The sequence below is a fragment of the Lissotriton vulgaris genome, chromosome 1_1 (assembly GCF_964263255.1).
Source record: "Lissotriton vulgaris chromosome 1_1, aLisVul1.2, whole genome shotgun sequence".
Lineage (NCBI taxonomy): Eukaryota > Metazoa > Chordata > Amphibia > Caudata > Salamandridae > Lissotriton > Lissotriton vulgaris.
The window spans coordinates 939,727,731-939,744,308 of record NC_141685.1 but is presented as its reverse complement, the minus strand read 5'-3'; the positions used below and the strand labels follow the sequence as shown (position 1 = coordinate 939,744,308).

The window sequence follows — 16,578 nt, the reverse complement described above, 5'->3', positions numbered from 1 at the left end:
TTAACCTGGGCTTCTATGGGAATTCACAAGGGCATATTATCAAGCCCATTATCGCCGCTTTAGCGGCAGTTTCCTGACGATAAAAGCGGCGATAATGTATCGCCCTTTCTTGATAATATGGCCCTAAGTTTTATAGAAGGAGAATATTTGTTTGACTTGCAAGGGTTAGGATGTGATTCCACGGGTGCATGAACAATTACTTTTATCGGTTTCTAAAATATTACCCGTGAATTCCATTGAATTATTTTGGATGTCTTCATGACAGAAAAACGTTCAGTTGGACCCTTTTGATCCGTTCCAATTATCTGTTTTGTGCAATATACAATTTGACGCTTTAAAAAACAACTTGATAACACAAGTGGATTTTGTGACATGTATAGTTTAATAGATGTATGCCAGGTAGAGAAAACGCACCTAGAATGAATGCAACAAACAGGCAGGAGTTTAAAATCGGTAACAGGTATAACAAATATGTAGAGGAGATGGTTTTATACAGTCCAGATGATGGCAGACAGTACATACAGGGTGGTTACAGGCAACGGTGTACAGTACAAAATCGGCTTTGGCATACACTCAGTACAGGTTACGCAACTTGCTCAGACGATTACTCTTTGTAGCACCTGGAAAAAAGTGGAGCACGAGGTCCCAGCATAGTTCAAGATCAGCTTCCTTGGAAAACACTTTTACTCCCAAATAAGTCACTAGAAGTGCATTGCCAACAACAGAGCTATCATTTCAAAGAGTGAATAGTTTCTGCTGTGTGGTGGTTCGCAAACATCATGGTTTCACTAAGTAGTGGGCCTCTTGATGGAGAAAGAAAATAATGTGATCCATTGCATATGTATTCTTTTCAATAATAGAGGTTCGCCATCACTTTAGTTTCCATTTTTATAGCAGTATAAATAGCATGTCTGCAAACTATAGTTTGTTTTCAGGAGTTGGGTTCTCATTTTCACTCTGAGGTAGGATCTCTTAGGTGAAATTTACAGTAGTACTATTCGACCTCATAAGCATGGCTTCAGGATATAAACAGTTTATTGCTTTGCTGGTGAAGCTTGTTTATGGAACAATTACTTTTATTGAGTTCCACTGAGCATGAACACAGCTTTCTGCCTACAACCTTTGGCCGGCAGTGTGCACAAATGTTGAGAGCGATAAACAGCTCTCCACCGACAACCCAGAGGCTGGCAGCCTTATGCGGATTTTAAACGTAATCATTTAAGGAAAGATGTGAAAGGGGGAGGAAAAGGGAAGGAACCCAAAAAGAGAAAACCCCGGAGTGAAGCCGGTTTAAAATGTGGATTTAGAGGCATGTTGTGTGAGTCTTCAATAGGGAGACAGAGAAAAGGGACTGTATGTGGTGAGGCCATAAGACAGTGAGCTTATTTCAATCAGTTGGTGAGCAGCCATTCCACACTTTACATTTAATGTCTACTTTGCCTTGAAGTACTGTGTGTGGTTGTTTGGACAATTACCCCAGAGCTGCCTCCACCTCCTCCAGCTGCTCCACCAATACTTCCCCCACCTCCAGAGCCATATCCACTGCCACCGCCGAACGCAGCACTGCTGCCGCCCATACCATATCCTCCACCGCCTCCCGCACCAGACCCGCTGCCACCGCCGAACGCAGCACTGCTGCCTCCCATACCATATCCTCCACCGCCTCCCGCACCAAACCCGCTGCCACCACCAAATCCACCGCCTCCTGCGGCAAATCCTCCACCTCCTCCTCCTCCAGAGCTGTAACTTCCACCACTGCTGACCACAGCTGCAAAAAAAAAGCACATCAGAATTACGTTTGAGCATTTCTGCAAACCTACAACAGAATGTAAAAAATGCAGCACTGCTCCCGAACAGTTGAGATACTTACAGATGCTCACTGCATTCTGAATTTCTCCAGACATCCTGTAGGAGAAAGAAAAGAACACTGGTGAGAATAGGAGGTTGTGCACACAGACCTTCGAGGAACATCTTTTTATTTACTTCTGTTTTTTTGTTGTTATATAATGTCCCAAAGCCCACAGACACACCATAGAAAAGAACACAGTAACGTGATTATTGATCGGATGGAGTGCAATGACATTATTGGTTGTGTTATATGGATTGTCATAGGGTTCAGAGATATGGAGCAGTGGGCTAAACCAACATCATTGGGTGCAACTACATATGACAAGGGGAACCAGAGATCCATAACACTGTTAGATGCATGTTGCATTATTTAGGTCTAGAGCACAGAGAGTTGCATGAAAAGGTATATTTTAATGAAAGGTACATTTACTGTTTTAGGATCCAAATTTCATTCAGAGTCCTTTGTGCAACTCCCTTAAACATTGGTTCTTCATACTTTGTTCAAATTTGGTAAAGAAAACTATTCCGTTGACCCAGATATTGCTCCCTCTCCCAGTTCAGCCACTTACTTCTATTTCGTTTGAAGTTCTCAGACTTTTGATTGAAATATACCAGTGGGAGGGATCTTCTGACCCCTTATTCTGGGAGTATTAGTGACTTATGCACATGTATGTTCATGCATTCTTCTTGGCGGTTCCTTGCTGTTAATGGTGTGCATGCATGAAAACCTCTGGGCGCTGACTATTGATCACATGTGAAATTAACTAGCATAAAGCCGATCTGGTGCACATGAGTGGCTTTCGTATGTTACCTGACTTTTAACATGATTTCCGTAAGCAACGCACTAGAAACATCTCAAAATACAATGAATTGATCACTTCCACACTGTGACAGTTCACTCACCTGTGTTCTTCGCCCTCCAGCAGGGTCCTATAGGTTGCAATTTCAATGTCCAGGGCTAGCTTAACGCTCATCAGCTCCTGGTAATCCTTCAGCTGGCGCGCCATCTCCTCCTTGGCCTTCTGGAGCGCTTTTTCCAGCTCTGCCAACTTTGCCCTGGCATCCTTCAGGGCAAGCTCACCGCGCTCTTCAGCCTCGGCGATACTAGTCTGCAGTTTGGCACACTGTAAGAAAGAAGAACACATTTGGAAGCATACTTGGGCTTTTAATGTTGCTACCACCTTTACCGCTAATATCTAGTTGGTGTCATTCCTGGATTCGTAAGTTTCATTATACGATCTGGCCAATGTCTCCTATAGAGACTCCTTCTTCTGTGAGGCATTCAGTGTATGATCACCCAGGGTTGCACCACCTTGATGTTCTCATATTTCCGCCGCTGGATGAAGTTTAGTGAATCATAGCTATAAACACTTACCCAAGGATGAATAGTATTACTGTGCTTCCCTTTTGATCAGAGGCAGTGGTAACTAGAAAGGCTTGCACTTCCTATTTCCTTCGTGATGCAACTTTCCTTACCCTCCAGCCAGGGGCCACGCTCTATAAATAATCAATATTTTTTTATATTCTAAATAAACTTCTTTCTAGCTGTTTATTGAGCTCCGTCGTTTGACTCTCTCCTCTTCTGCTGTCGTTCTAAAGGTGTGAATTAAACCATTAAGCTGGAACATACAGCGTTTTATTTTAGAGTAGTGGATCTTTAGATCTCTGAGGTGTTTCAGCCACTAGACATTGCTTTTAAGAATGCAGTGAGACTGTCCCAATGTATTATTAAAAGTTATTTCCAAGTGAGCCAATGTATGCATTTGAGGAGAGCACCATTCTCTACCTGAGCAGTGACCCAATGCTTGCACACGAAAACAAAAACTCACAAACTTGAGCATTCAGCACAATATGTGCTGGGTGTAGTCTTCTACATCAAAGTTTGGGTAGACTACTATTAAAATGAACCATATGATAATAGCTACGCGAAATATACCTGCTTTTTCACACTGTCAATTTCTGCCTTCAGTCTTTGGATTGCCCGGTTCAGTTCAGAAATCTCAGTTTTGCTGCTCTTCAGATGGTCTCCGTGCTGACCAGCAGTGGCCTGAAGCTGTTGAAACTGCAGAACACAACAACAGACGATCATTGGCAATGACAATAGGTCTGGCTCTAAAGAAATGTTCTATGGTCATGTGAAGCATTACAAGTAAATGGCAAGGCAATGTTCATGTGTTTTCATGGAAGCAATGAACTGTAGAATAAATGCTGATGTTGGTTAAATGGTCATGTGACTGTTTCTTTGTCTAGTCAGACCTAAACATCCATATAGGTTAATTATTGCCCTTCTCCCATCTGTGCTGCTGCCAGAGAAAAGCACCATATATTATCTAGTTGCCTAAGACACTTTAATAGCATTACAATGTAATGTGTGTGATCCTGAGAGCTCAAATTCAGGAAGCTGAATAAACAAAATAATCACAGCGGTGTAGAGAGTAAGCAGGTTTTTGTGGAAGCATCCAACTTCTGCCCAATCAAAACACGCAAATCAAAACATGTACTCCTGGCTCCCAACATGTGGGTGGGGCCATAGCCTCTCTCTAATGATGTTCATATAGTTGTCTGGTAACAGCTGCTGTGTCAAGTTAGACCACAAAAAAAGATGACTTGAACAAAAGCTTATAATTTGCATGGACAATTCACGGTTATCCATCTCCATCTTCTCCGCTGTGATTTGCTCCAGCGTACAACTTATTCTGTAGCCTTTGTGTGCTTATGAAATAATACGTGGCTACAAAATACCTATGATGCTCTCAAAGGCTGGAAATGAGACATTTGCTGTCACTCTGGAGTTTGTGCCTCAAATACATGGGAAGAATCTCGGGGGTATAAATGGTGTGTTGTGTAAATGTGTTTAATTATGCCAGCGAAAACTTCTATTAAAAATTATTTAATGAATGGCCCCGGTGCATGTTATGAATGATGCAGGTTTATCTATCAACACACGAAGGTAGAGCATTGAAATACACATGTCAATATTGATTTGTCAGGCATGGCATTGTACTGGAGCCAGAAATGTGGGCACTATTAAGTGGGAATAAGCAGAATGAACAACTATATGGTGTGTCACTGGACGTTGCATATTAAAGGACGTGGGGCAGCACCAAGGTAATATGGAACAGGATTGTAAAGTGACTTGCAAGGTATCATGATTAATGGCATGGAATAAATCAGTCAGAGGGAGCACACTGAAATATAAGACAGACAGCCTGCATAGAACTGAAGACATATGATAGCATAGCATGAATTCACAGGAGTGTATTGTCCATTAAGACACATAATTAATGGCATACCAAGTCAATAAACAGAGTTTTTTGAGGATGCATCAATTCAGGGGCGCCAAACACGGAACAACAAATACAGAAATGGAAGTTGCATCAGTTTCCCCTATGGTTAAAGCTTGGTGGTTACATGAACATTGCTTTAGAAGATTCTGAATGTGATAAGCCGAGTTTGAAAGGTTCATTATTGCTCGTCTTGTATATGCATCATAGTGCATGACTAGATCTTTAGAGCATTATCAATTTGCACCAGCAGATGCTCATTGTGTTTGGTGGGTCAATTAATTTGTGATATTAATTTGCTGGCTAAATCGGTAGAATCCCGGAAAAGAGGATTTAAATTGGAATATGTCTGTTCATAACGTTCCAGGAGGGCAGATAATATTTGCAGCACTTAATATCTGAATGAAAAGATCTTAGGTAACCAAGGGAAGTGGATATTCGATAACAAAAAGATGGTCAGTGATGTTTGTGGTCATAGCAAAAATGAGTATGATTAGTGACCTAGTTTGAACAGTGATCATTTAAAAAAATGTACGCATCTGAGTTCCCATGTTGTTTTGGATTTTAAAGGTTATAACCATATTTGTGAAAGTCCCTCTGTGGCTGGTTCACAACATGATCTTGGAAATCTTCCACTGAAAAAAGTATCCACTGAACTCATTAGAAAGCCCCCGTTATGCTTTAATACTGACTACTGTTCTTGCAGACGATTGAGGTCTGCTATCTTCACGTTCCTGGACCAAACCCCCCTTTTGTGCTGTGTACTGAAAAACGGCGTGCTACTTTATTGTGCATGCTCACCACTCATCACCATCAATCCCACTCTCTGCCCTAAAAATGTTTGTGAAATTAAATGTTCTTCATTCACTCAGATCTGGATTGGCATATTAGACTGGTGTATGTCAGAATATAGATAACAAAAATATCATCAGACATAAACATTGTTGCCTAAACATCTTGCACAAACATATTACTCCTTCGAGTGTAGATTTGCTGTTATTAACTTCATATGGTAATATTTTTGTAAACAGTATTTATGACACAATATGTAGGCCTCAATAATCTGATACCATACCCTGCGACTGAACCTTTTAACTAGCGTGGACTGCTTTGCCTCACGTAGTTGAGTTCTTTCTGGTTTTGAAATGTAGAGTTGTTTCTAGTTTACATGCCTGAGAAGAATCTGTCAATACTCAGAGTACTTTTTGACATTTTAGCTGCCTATCCTTGAAATGCTGACATTCTTGATTTCTCTCCTTTTTACAGAACTATTGAAAATTAGGTGTACCCAAAGACTGCCTATTATGTAAGTGTTATTCACATCTAACTTTTTCAAAGAACAGTGTTGCCTGTCTTACATTCTTTTCAATTGGTGTAGCTCTTCTTTTAGCTTTCTTTATGCATTTTAATGTACTCCCTGTTCTGATAATGACTCGCACACGCAGCTAGGGTCAAAATGCCATTGATAGAATTTCGAGTGTGAAAGGAGCCAATCTTTTCCAATTAAATATGTTCTGGGCTGTATATCATCATTTTGGATGACTAACGTTGTTTTCCATTTGACGTATGTTTTTATGTTCAGACTTTTGTGAATGGAATGTTTTCAAATTTCTCATGTGAATCACTACCTTGAGCGTGAGGACTTCTAGCATGTTTCCCCACAAAGCCATTGATGAGATACATACAAGTATTACATATGTAGATTTCATGATTAAGTTAACTGTTTATTTGATCTCCCTACCACAAATGCTAACTGATTAGGATCAATACTGTGTGGATACAAACATCCCAATTTAGTACAACACCTCTAATTTGCTTTCTACTTCCTTCTTCCAAACAAACCATTGTGTTATACGGTTAACCCTTGTTGAACACATAAACACTGTAAAAACCCAGTAACGCTCTGCACTTCCTGCCTGGCTCTACATAATATCGACGCGGCATTGTAAAACCTGAAGTGGGAGGAGAACTGTGCACTCACAACATGTCTGGATATTGTGTGTGGGGGGGACAAGAAGTGCAGGAGGAGCTTAGGGATGCTGTGTTAATGTTCATTTTGAATCCTGTTATACTTACAGTGAGTGAAAGATGGAAGCTGCTGGACTTTATTTACTTTATGGCATCATTATCACCTCCTCATTCCTACATGGCGTACAAGTGTCTACATCTGTGCAGTTGTGCAAGTATGGCAGGATGGCTTGGTGAGGTATAGGTTTATGCTGACATATATTATGATATGCAGGTCACCCCAGCAGGGCTGACTTAGTCTTCTTTCTTTCATGGTCAGAAAATTGAACACTACGGAATCTGGTAATAGTAAAGGCTGAACTTACCAAGCTTATAAACATGTTGCTCTGTGTACGTACGTTTACGTGTGTAAACATGTTAAATGTGTTCATACTCAAACTGGTGAGAGCTTTAATTATTTTACCTCGTCTGGTTGAGTTTTGACCCTCATTTCACCTCGTTTTTTTAGAATGGAAATCTAAATGCATACATATGTAATGTCGATAGCTGATTGTTTTGTGAGGAGCAAAATGCTGTTTTCACTTGATGTACAGCACCTAAAGTCTGATTTAGACCCTGGCCAGAGTTACACTGTTTCGCCACGCCAGCAGAGGGATGTACTCTGCCACCCTGGTGAACTACAGCCTGCCAGTTTTAGAAATCATCGCCTGCCTGAAGGAGATATCTCTGCATTTAGAGGAGCTACTGCTGTGGCTGCTACTCTGAAGGCACTGACGCTTTGCACTGTTGGTGCAATGATCACTAAGCCTACACAGCAAACTTTTTTGTTTTACAAACACAAACTGTTAAAGTAGGATTTTTTTTTAAACATAAAAGAAAAGTCTCTGGGACACTAGGAGTTTTCTCCCAGCGTGAGGGGGTCATTTCTGCGTTTTCCTGTTTGGGAATGCCAGGCTACCCCTTTCCATCACAAACAGGAAAAAATGATGTCATAATGTCTGCCCTAAATAGGGCGGGTGTTCTGAGGCATTTAGACAGGCAGCAGATTTCTGCAGGGTTGTCTGTCTAAGGTTTCCACTGGCAGAACCAGTGGAGGTACCCTGGTGGACACATGACAGATCCATTGACACTAAATAGAGCAGGTAAACCAAGAATTTAGCTGCCAGGTTTGTGGCAAATTACACAGTCCACCAAACTTAAAATCTGACCGTACGTTCTACGATAACGGATATATTAAAATACATGACCCATACTAAAGAATACATGATGTTAATCATTTTTTACTTTGTGAATTCTGAAATGTCCCATTCTTGCTGTTAATGCATATCGAAAGGGGGAAACGGTCCACCACATTAAGTTATGTCTCGTCATGGTATGTATGATATGTTGGTTGCTAGTAAAGTAAAATGTGGCATTTAAATACTATTCTCATGTGCCAAGCAGAAGGTGCTATCTTTTCCTAGATTAATTGATGCCCCCATCCCCCTGGTGCCAGGTCGCATGTCACATACCTTGTTTGCGTAGGCAGCCTCTGCTTCAGCTTTGCTCCTCCTGGCGATTTCTTCATACTGAGCTTTGGCACCAGAGATGAGGCTTTCCATATCCAGGGCTCGGTTATTGTCCATAGACAAGATGACCGACGTGTCCGACATCTGTCCCTGGAGCTCTGCAAGTTCCTGAAAGTCAAGGAGCACAGCACTGAGCAGATGTTATGCTATACCTTAGTCTTCCACCTTTTGCTGTCCTTCTTACTGTTAATCATGTGCTCCCTGTTTCCCTTCTGTCATAGCACAGATGCTGCACCTTTTAAATCAGTTTTTTCATTCTAGACTTCAAAGTGGTTAATTCTACATACCCTTCCTGTTGTACAGGCATTATTGGTCCTTCGTTTTCTGTATTCTGGATTTTTGTCAGGCACTGGGTGTGTTGATGCACACATACATAGACCTGATACACTGCAGACTTTAGGGCTACAAAGTGACACCAGAGTGACATGACAACGTGCCACAGCATATTTAAATATATAAGTGCACGCAGATTCAACAGTGGGCAGGCAATTGTGCTGAACGTTGTAAGAACATGTCTCTTTTATGGGTCACCACTTGTAGCTGAATCCATATGTCCTCTTTGATTAAGGACGATAGGTTCAATAGCCACTGGAAATCGCTATGCTCTATAAGCTTATTTAATATAAATTCTATAGGGGCCCAATGTTACCCTGCCTTCTTTCGTTAGGGGTTCTGAGCTCCTTTAGGGGCTGAATGTTCCTCTATACTCATTAATACTGTGTGATCCGTTCTTTAACGGGTACAAATACCTCTGCCCTTTATGATAAAGATTATAAACAGAAAACAAAGGCTCACTGTAGAATTATTCATAAAACATTGTTTTAAATGGTCACAATCGTTCCCGCCTTGTGTTCTAACATGACCAAACGTCCCAATAGTCTAACGCAAAGTTAACCAGTCGGACTCTACTAATTCACTTACTTTTTAAAGTGGGTATTATTGGTTCTATTGGTTCTTTGCCTTGGTTTTCTTTTTATGTGCACATATGTCTCATATACGCTTATACTGAGAATTAAGCGCAATTTCTGCTTTTATAGTTAAATTGTTGTTCATAATTAAATGTGTTTATGTGTGATTTGTTGGCTGCCCCGTATGTTTATTCAGACATAAACTTATTCAGAAAATCTGACATATAGGTCAAACTAAAGATGGTCCTGTTGTGATAAGACTTTCTCAGTTCTGAATTAGAGGTGCTTCTGCCATCTTTGATTCTGGGTTCTCAATTTTATCAAAGCCCCTGTTGTTCCTATCATTACAGGTTAGAAGCCAATTCTTATAGAAGACAAAATGTTCCCCTGCCCTTCTTGAAATGGGAGTTTATTAGGAGTTGGATGCTCTTCTGACCACTTTTCATATGGGTTCTCTGTTATATAGCAGCTGTTGCTTTTCCCATTGGTTAGGCATGGACGCCCTATCGAAGCCAGAAGTGCCTCTACCGTGATTGGTTTCTCTCATTTCTTTCGGAACTGCATGTTCGTAGTCCCGCTTTGGTTAAGGGCTCTCAGTTGTTGATTAACAGGAGGCCCCCTGCCCTTTTTTATTGGGGGCTTCTAGCACTGGAAGTGCTGCATACCTTTTTAGGGCTCGCCTGCTGATGCGCATGCGCATAGCTGGCGAAGCTCTATAGTGACTTAAACAGAGTTTAAACACTGGCGATTCCATGGAGTGCATGTGCGCTTTTTAGGTCATTGCGCAAGCGCAAGCCCTAAAAAGCGCGTGCACAATGCCACCAGCCGCCTGCCTGCCTGCCTCGCATTACCACATCAAAGGCAGCCCAGCCTCCCTCCGACAAGCTTATCAGCGTGCGCTCATCCCCTAATTATTCACGGCCGGCCGGCCGTACTTTCAGTTTAACGAACGCCGGCCGTGTCTCCTTTTATGCTTCTACTTTGGTTTGCATTTCTCGTCTTGTGTTTCCCTTTGCTTCCCCTCCCACGGAGCCTTGTCCCTCTCCTCATTCTCCACCTCGTCTCTCCTTTCCTCCTGCTGGTCTGGGTGAACTTTCAACGTTACTATTATTAACTCCCTCTGTACCTCTCCTTGCATCCTCCTCTTTACTTCGATTCCTGCCGTTTTCTCTCTTCTCCAGCTGTTTGCTTTGCTTCCTTGAGTGAACGCTTGTCGTGAGCTAATCGTCTTTACTACAACCCTCTCTGCTTCCATTCCCGTCATGTTCTAGCCCAGTTTTGCACCCTATCTGATTCCCAAGCCCTCTGTGCTTCCGGCTTGTGATCTGTAGTGGTGTTTAATAGAGGTTCTTGAAGAGGCGAATGGTGGTGACGTGTTTAATTCAGAGCATCACTGAGTGGTTAGGAAGTATCGACAAATCTCGGACAACTGGACTGCAGCGCCATTGTGGTCAGGTTCACCCTCTAGCCGCAGTCACCTTTCTCACTTGTCTGTTCTCTTTTCCACGGTGTCCTCTACCCACTGGCTCCACAGCTCTCCTGTTATCTTATCTCTGCACCTTGCTCTATTGACCGCCTCTGCCTCCAGCCCATAAATCACATCTGAAATCCACCGCAGCTGTCGCTCCCCAGCAGGGCCTGCCGTGTAAATCAATCGGGCGGGTACAATATCGCATACTTCCCTGAACACCCTGATAAATTATGGACAGCGCTTTACTGACATGTAGCAATTTGGTAATATACTCTGCTTGCATATTTAGATGCATGAAAGATTTCACTGCCCTCCCGTGCCTGTTTATCTTCCTCATGTTTTAACAGATGACAATGTTTATCGCCTTTCTCTGGATTGTTCACCATAGGGCAATTCTGTAGTGTTGCAGCTTCACGGCGCCTCCTCAGGTTTACGTTTATGCATTCCTGGGTGGCGTGGCGTTATTCCTGTGTAGTCTGTCCTTTTCACTACAGTCCAACATGTGATCCTTAAATATTGGGAAGCTCAAATGTATCCACTACCCAAGGGTATAAACAGCTATTTTTTTTTAATCAATCTTTGTCAAAGTTTCGCACCTTGTGAATGAAAACATAATTCCCCAAGCACAGATTCTTCAAAGGAAATGTCTATCTTCTGCTCCACCATGCAGTGGATGTCTTCGTTAATTTTGTTTTACCATCATTACAGAAATGATTTATTTCCTAGAGAACGAAATAAAAAAAAATCTAAAAGTTAAATAATTCCCAAGTAAATAAGGGACCCCAAAGATTACCTCAAAGCACACAAGGTGGCCTTTGATTGAGCTTCTTTAAATACCCTAGGAATCTACGGGACTACTTTACGTTTCCACTGATTAATAGTGCTCATCTAGCATTCGATCTGCTTTATAGTACAACCTTATTTATTAAAGGAAAATCAGTTCACCAAATCAAAACAATTTTAAGGTCTGAATCACTAACCCCTATTAAAGGGAAGGGTGACACGTCGAGTCTGTGGTTGAGTTTAAAAAAAATTATTAAACAAAAGAAAATAACGGCACGGCCCATGGAATCAAGATTTTTTTGACAGGCTGCTCTTGATTCCATCCATCTTCTGTTCGCTGAGTTCATTGTCAAGCCAATGGCACGCCCCCCAAGCCAAGCTCCGCTCCCCCCTCGAGTTCTAGCCTGACCTTCTCATGGTCGCGCAAAGCACTGCTGTCACCCACTGAAAAGCTTCCATAAAGGCACTGCCAACAACTCGCTTTCTGAATTAAGTAATTAGAGGACCGTTGTGCTCCTCTTGTTAATCCTGGAAAAGTGCACAATGTAGGAGAGCAGGGATATAAAAAAGAAAATCAGAGGGAAGGCATGAGTGCACCATGGCAGGGTAGAGGCATTTTTCCCTGCTTCTCTGGCAATTTATCTATCTCTGATAATAAGACAAAATATTTAAAAAACGAAATTTGGTGACAATGTACAGCCATGTCACTAGGTCACAACTCAAATGAAAAAGCTATTAATTTAGCTATTTTATAAAATAATGCATAAATTAAAAATCAACATTCATTTATAATACCAATAAATCAAACTTTCCTAATGCGAGCCCTATTGCATTTTCAATGCTTGTTCCCTCTGTGCCTGTACTTGACAGCTCCATAGGAGCAGGATGTTGCTCTACCTTCTTTGGTTACGGGTGCTCAATATGACAGGAACTAGAGATTACTCACGAGGTCATATAGATTTTTGAGGAATTCGATCTCATCAGTCAAAGAATCCACCTTAGCCTCCAGCTCCACTTTCTTCATGTAGGCAGCGTCAACATCCTGAGAAACAAATCACAAGACGTTAACAGTGCATCAGATGGTGGATCCCTTAGATTGTAAATTGGTGGCCTTTACAGACTGTTTAAACTTCTTCAGAACCATCGAGAGGCTTTCCCTTCATGCTATCAGCTCAAACTCTCTGCTCAGGTGACATACTATATGCTCATCACGCTCAGGCACTGTTTCAAGCAGTGATACTAACCACGTGGTCCCCATATTTCTCTATTCCCACTGAGTCATTATTAATCTTCCCCTTCCTGTGTATTTTCACTTCTGTTTTTGATTCTGAAGCCCCAGATGTTGTGGAACCTCCATGGCTTTGAGCGCTGCTTTTCCCTTCTACGGTACCTGTTCTCCTCTCTACTGTCCTTCATCCTGGACACTGCCCAGATCCTGCCCTCAAAGGAGGATAGGGCACCCATTGCTCACTCACGGATACTGTACAAGAAGAACAAACATCCCGATCAGTAGTGCAGACCCTGGGCCTCTGGGACCCCTGCTCATGACATCACAACACAGCCTCATGACATGTGCATAGCAGCCCCTGTGCCTCTGGGACCCCTGCACATGACATCACAACACAACCTCAGGACATGTGCATAGCAGCCCCTTTGTCTCTTGAACCCCTGCACATGACATCACAACACAACCTCACGACATGTGCAAAGCAGTCCCTGTGCCTCTGGGACCCCTGCACGTCACATCACAACACAACCCCATGACATGTACATAGCAGCCCTTGTGCCACGGGACCCCTGCACATGACATGACAACACAACCTCAGGATAAGCGCATAACAGACCCTGTGCCTCTGGGACCCTTGCCCATGACATTACAACACAACATCAGGACATGTACACAGCATCCCGTTGCTATTGTTTCTCAGACCACTGACCTTCTTCAGCACCACAAACTCGTTCTCTGCCGCAGTTCGCTTGTTGATCTCCTCTTCGTATCTGTTGGAGTAAGATACAGATTAAGGATGGATACGTCATGGCAGGTTCGCAGCAGAGTTTTCATAGTTGTAGGTTTCAGCCAAAACGCAAAACTCCTTGTGTTTGCATTTACTACAGCAGTTCATTTTCTAGACCCCGTTTATGCGCACAATCCCAAACCTGACACCTGTTCTTTACTTTATGAATCTGATTACAAAGCAACTACACCCTGTCTGCATTAGATGCAACACCTTACTTGTTTGTAGAATCTTAAATATGCCATTAAAATTCACAACACATCTGCACACGTGATTCTTAACGAGAACCGGGTCGCACTGTGCAAGCCGTTCCCTTCTTGCTTTCTTTCCAGTGCACAGCGACCAGAAGCTTTTGTGTGTGCTTTTCTGCTGCAAGCCTGCACTTGGTGGTGATTTCAGTAGGCCTGGGCTGTAAATTCCATTCTGCTTGCGGACTTTGCGGAACTTGGGTAATTTTGCATTCCACGGAGAACGCGGAATTGCCACAAATTCCGCGATCCGCGACTTCACAGAATTTTTTGCTTGTTCACGCTTTTAAAATGCGTATTTGCAAGAAACAGCGTTGCCGAACAGGAAAAAAGCATCACAAACGGACGGAACAAGCAATTCCGCATATTCCCTGAACTTTTGTGTGCTCGCAGAGATTTTTTACCATTTCGCAGTGCCTTGTGTAGCATGACTATACAAATTCTACCCACCCCTAGATTTCAGCTACCGGCACCTCCGGAATTCCCAAGAGAGATCCCTATACCGCTCGTGCTCTAGGTCTCCACTCTCGGCCTATCGCGCAGGCGCGCAGCACCCCTCCTCCTCCAGACAACCCCTCACATACTTCTTCTTGTAGTCCTCCACATGGTCCTGCATGCCCCGCAGCTCGTTATCCAGGCGGGATTTGTCACTGGTCAGCCGATCCAGCTGCCTCCTCAGGGTATTAATGTACGCCTCGAAGAGGGGCTCAATGGTGTTCCTTTTGATCCCAGTTTGGCCATGTTCCTGCAAAAATTTCCACTTGGTCTCGAGCACCTGGTTCTGCTGCTCCAGGAATCGGACCTACAAGTCATAAGAGAAACGCGAACTAAGTCTCTGTAGTAGATGCTTCCCTTGGCCCTAATGTGCTCTCATTTCATCTTTTTCGCTTCCTGTTTTAACTCATATTAGGAGCACTTTGGCATGTGGGGAATTTCTCCCATACAAACCGAAAAAATTTGCTTGTTAATTTGTGACTTTTCATCTAGCGACATTTGTCAGTCATGAAGCCTTTTAACTCTTTGAATGACATCATCGAAACAGCAGCCTACACAGGTAGGGCAGGACCTATGAGCTTGTGAGTGGCAAAAGGTCAGGAAATATTGTGACTAAACACAGTTTATTAAAACCCTCATTGCATACAGACATACAAATTATGTTGTTTATGACGACCTTACATCCCAGAATCGACACACAAGAACTAGTTCACTAAGAAAAAGTCATGCACATCTTCTGAACATGAAGTATTTATAAATCTAGGGAGAGCTTTCAATATCAACAGTCTTTTTACAGTTTCAACATTTTGTATCACTGATAGTAATCTTAGTCCTGGTGACCGCCAATGCATTAGCATTTTTCATGCTATATGTAAAAATAAAGAAAACAATACATCTGTACAGCCTCTACCATCTAGAAGGAACCTATTTCGTTATTTTATATGATAGTGAATCACGAATAAAAAGATGTCTCTATAAAAATGAAGGAAAATAGGTTCTTGGCTTACCTTGTCAATGAATGAAGCAAATTTGTTATTAAGCGACTTGATTTGCTCCCTTTCCTCGCTTCGCACCTTGGAGATGGTAGGGTCAATGTCCACATTGATTGGTGTCAAGAGGCTCTGGTTAATGGTCACTTGTTGGATTCCACCAGGAGGGCAAACTGGGAAAGCAGGAGCAGCATCTCCAAAACCTCCTCCGCTGCCGAAACCACCACCACCTCCAGCACCAAAACCTCCACCACTGCCGAAACCACCTCCACCTCCAGCACCAAATCCACCACTGCCACCTCCACTGCCATAGCTCCCAGCTGCTCCAGCGAAACCACCCCCACCCCGAACACTACCTGTGCTTATGGAGGTTCTTTTAGTGCCCCCTAGGTTATATAGGCTTCGGCTGCCAAAACCACTTGCACCACCACCTCCACCACCAACACTAGTGCGCCCATAACCACCACTGCCTCCGCTTTGGGATACAGAAGAAGAGCTAAAGCTGACTCTTCCTCCTCCTCCTCCTCCTCCAACTGAGGCAGCACTGAAACTCTTGCCTCTTCCTCCAGACTGAGAGACTGAAGATTGGGAGTAACTCATGGTGACTTTCTAAAAGAGTAGTATTAGAAGGGAGGGTCAGAAAAGTCACAGTGCACGAGAGAGCCGAAAGGAAAGGAGACAGTGTCCCTTGATTTTGAAGAGATGCTGTCGCCTTTTATATGTTTTGGCAGGTAGGCTGGGCCACAGGCAGCTAAACAAGCCAATTTACTCATCAACAGGGGCTTGGCACATTTTGCATGCCTGGCAGCAACCATTCCTTCACAACCTGTTTAATGGAGTGCTAAATGAACTACGCCTATCGCAGAGTTCGAGATTTAATAAAAGGGATTTGCTTGCAGGTTTCGGCATTGTGAAATACTCTGATCTACTATTCCTGCAGGGAGCGGGGTTCTGTTAAAGTATGCAAGAAAATGTAGATCTCTGGGCGACTGTTTTACTTA

At 42.8% G+C, this 16,578-nt stretch overlaps 1 protein-coding gene across 1 annotated transcript; it reads right to left on the bottom strand.

Moving 5' to 3' along the window:
* Positions 1-361: 361 nt before the first annotated feature.
* LOC147748226 (keratin, type II cytoskeletal 5-like) lies at positions 362-16,199 on the bottom strand. The gene is made up of 9 exons (XM_086959150.1): positions 15,596-16,199; positions 14,678-14,895; positions 13,768-13,828; positions 12,777-12,872; positions 8,612-8,776; positions 3,785-3,910; positions 2,752-2,972; positions 1,871-1,905; positions 362-1,768 (listed from the first exon to the last, which is right to left on the bottom strand). Exons 1-9 carry the CDS (start codon positions 16,175-16,177, stop codon positions 1,425-1,427), a joined length of 1,848 nt encoding a protein of 615 aa, XP_086815276.1. The 5' UTR covers positions 16,178-16,199; the 3' UTR covers positions 362-1,424.
* Between the last annotated feature and the right edge of the window lie 379 nt (positions 16,200-16,578).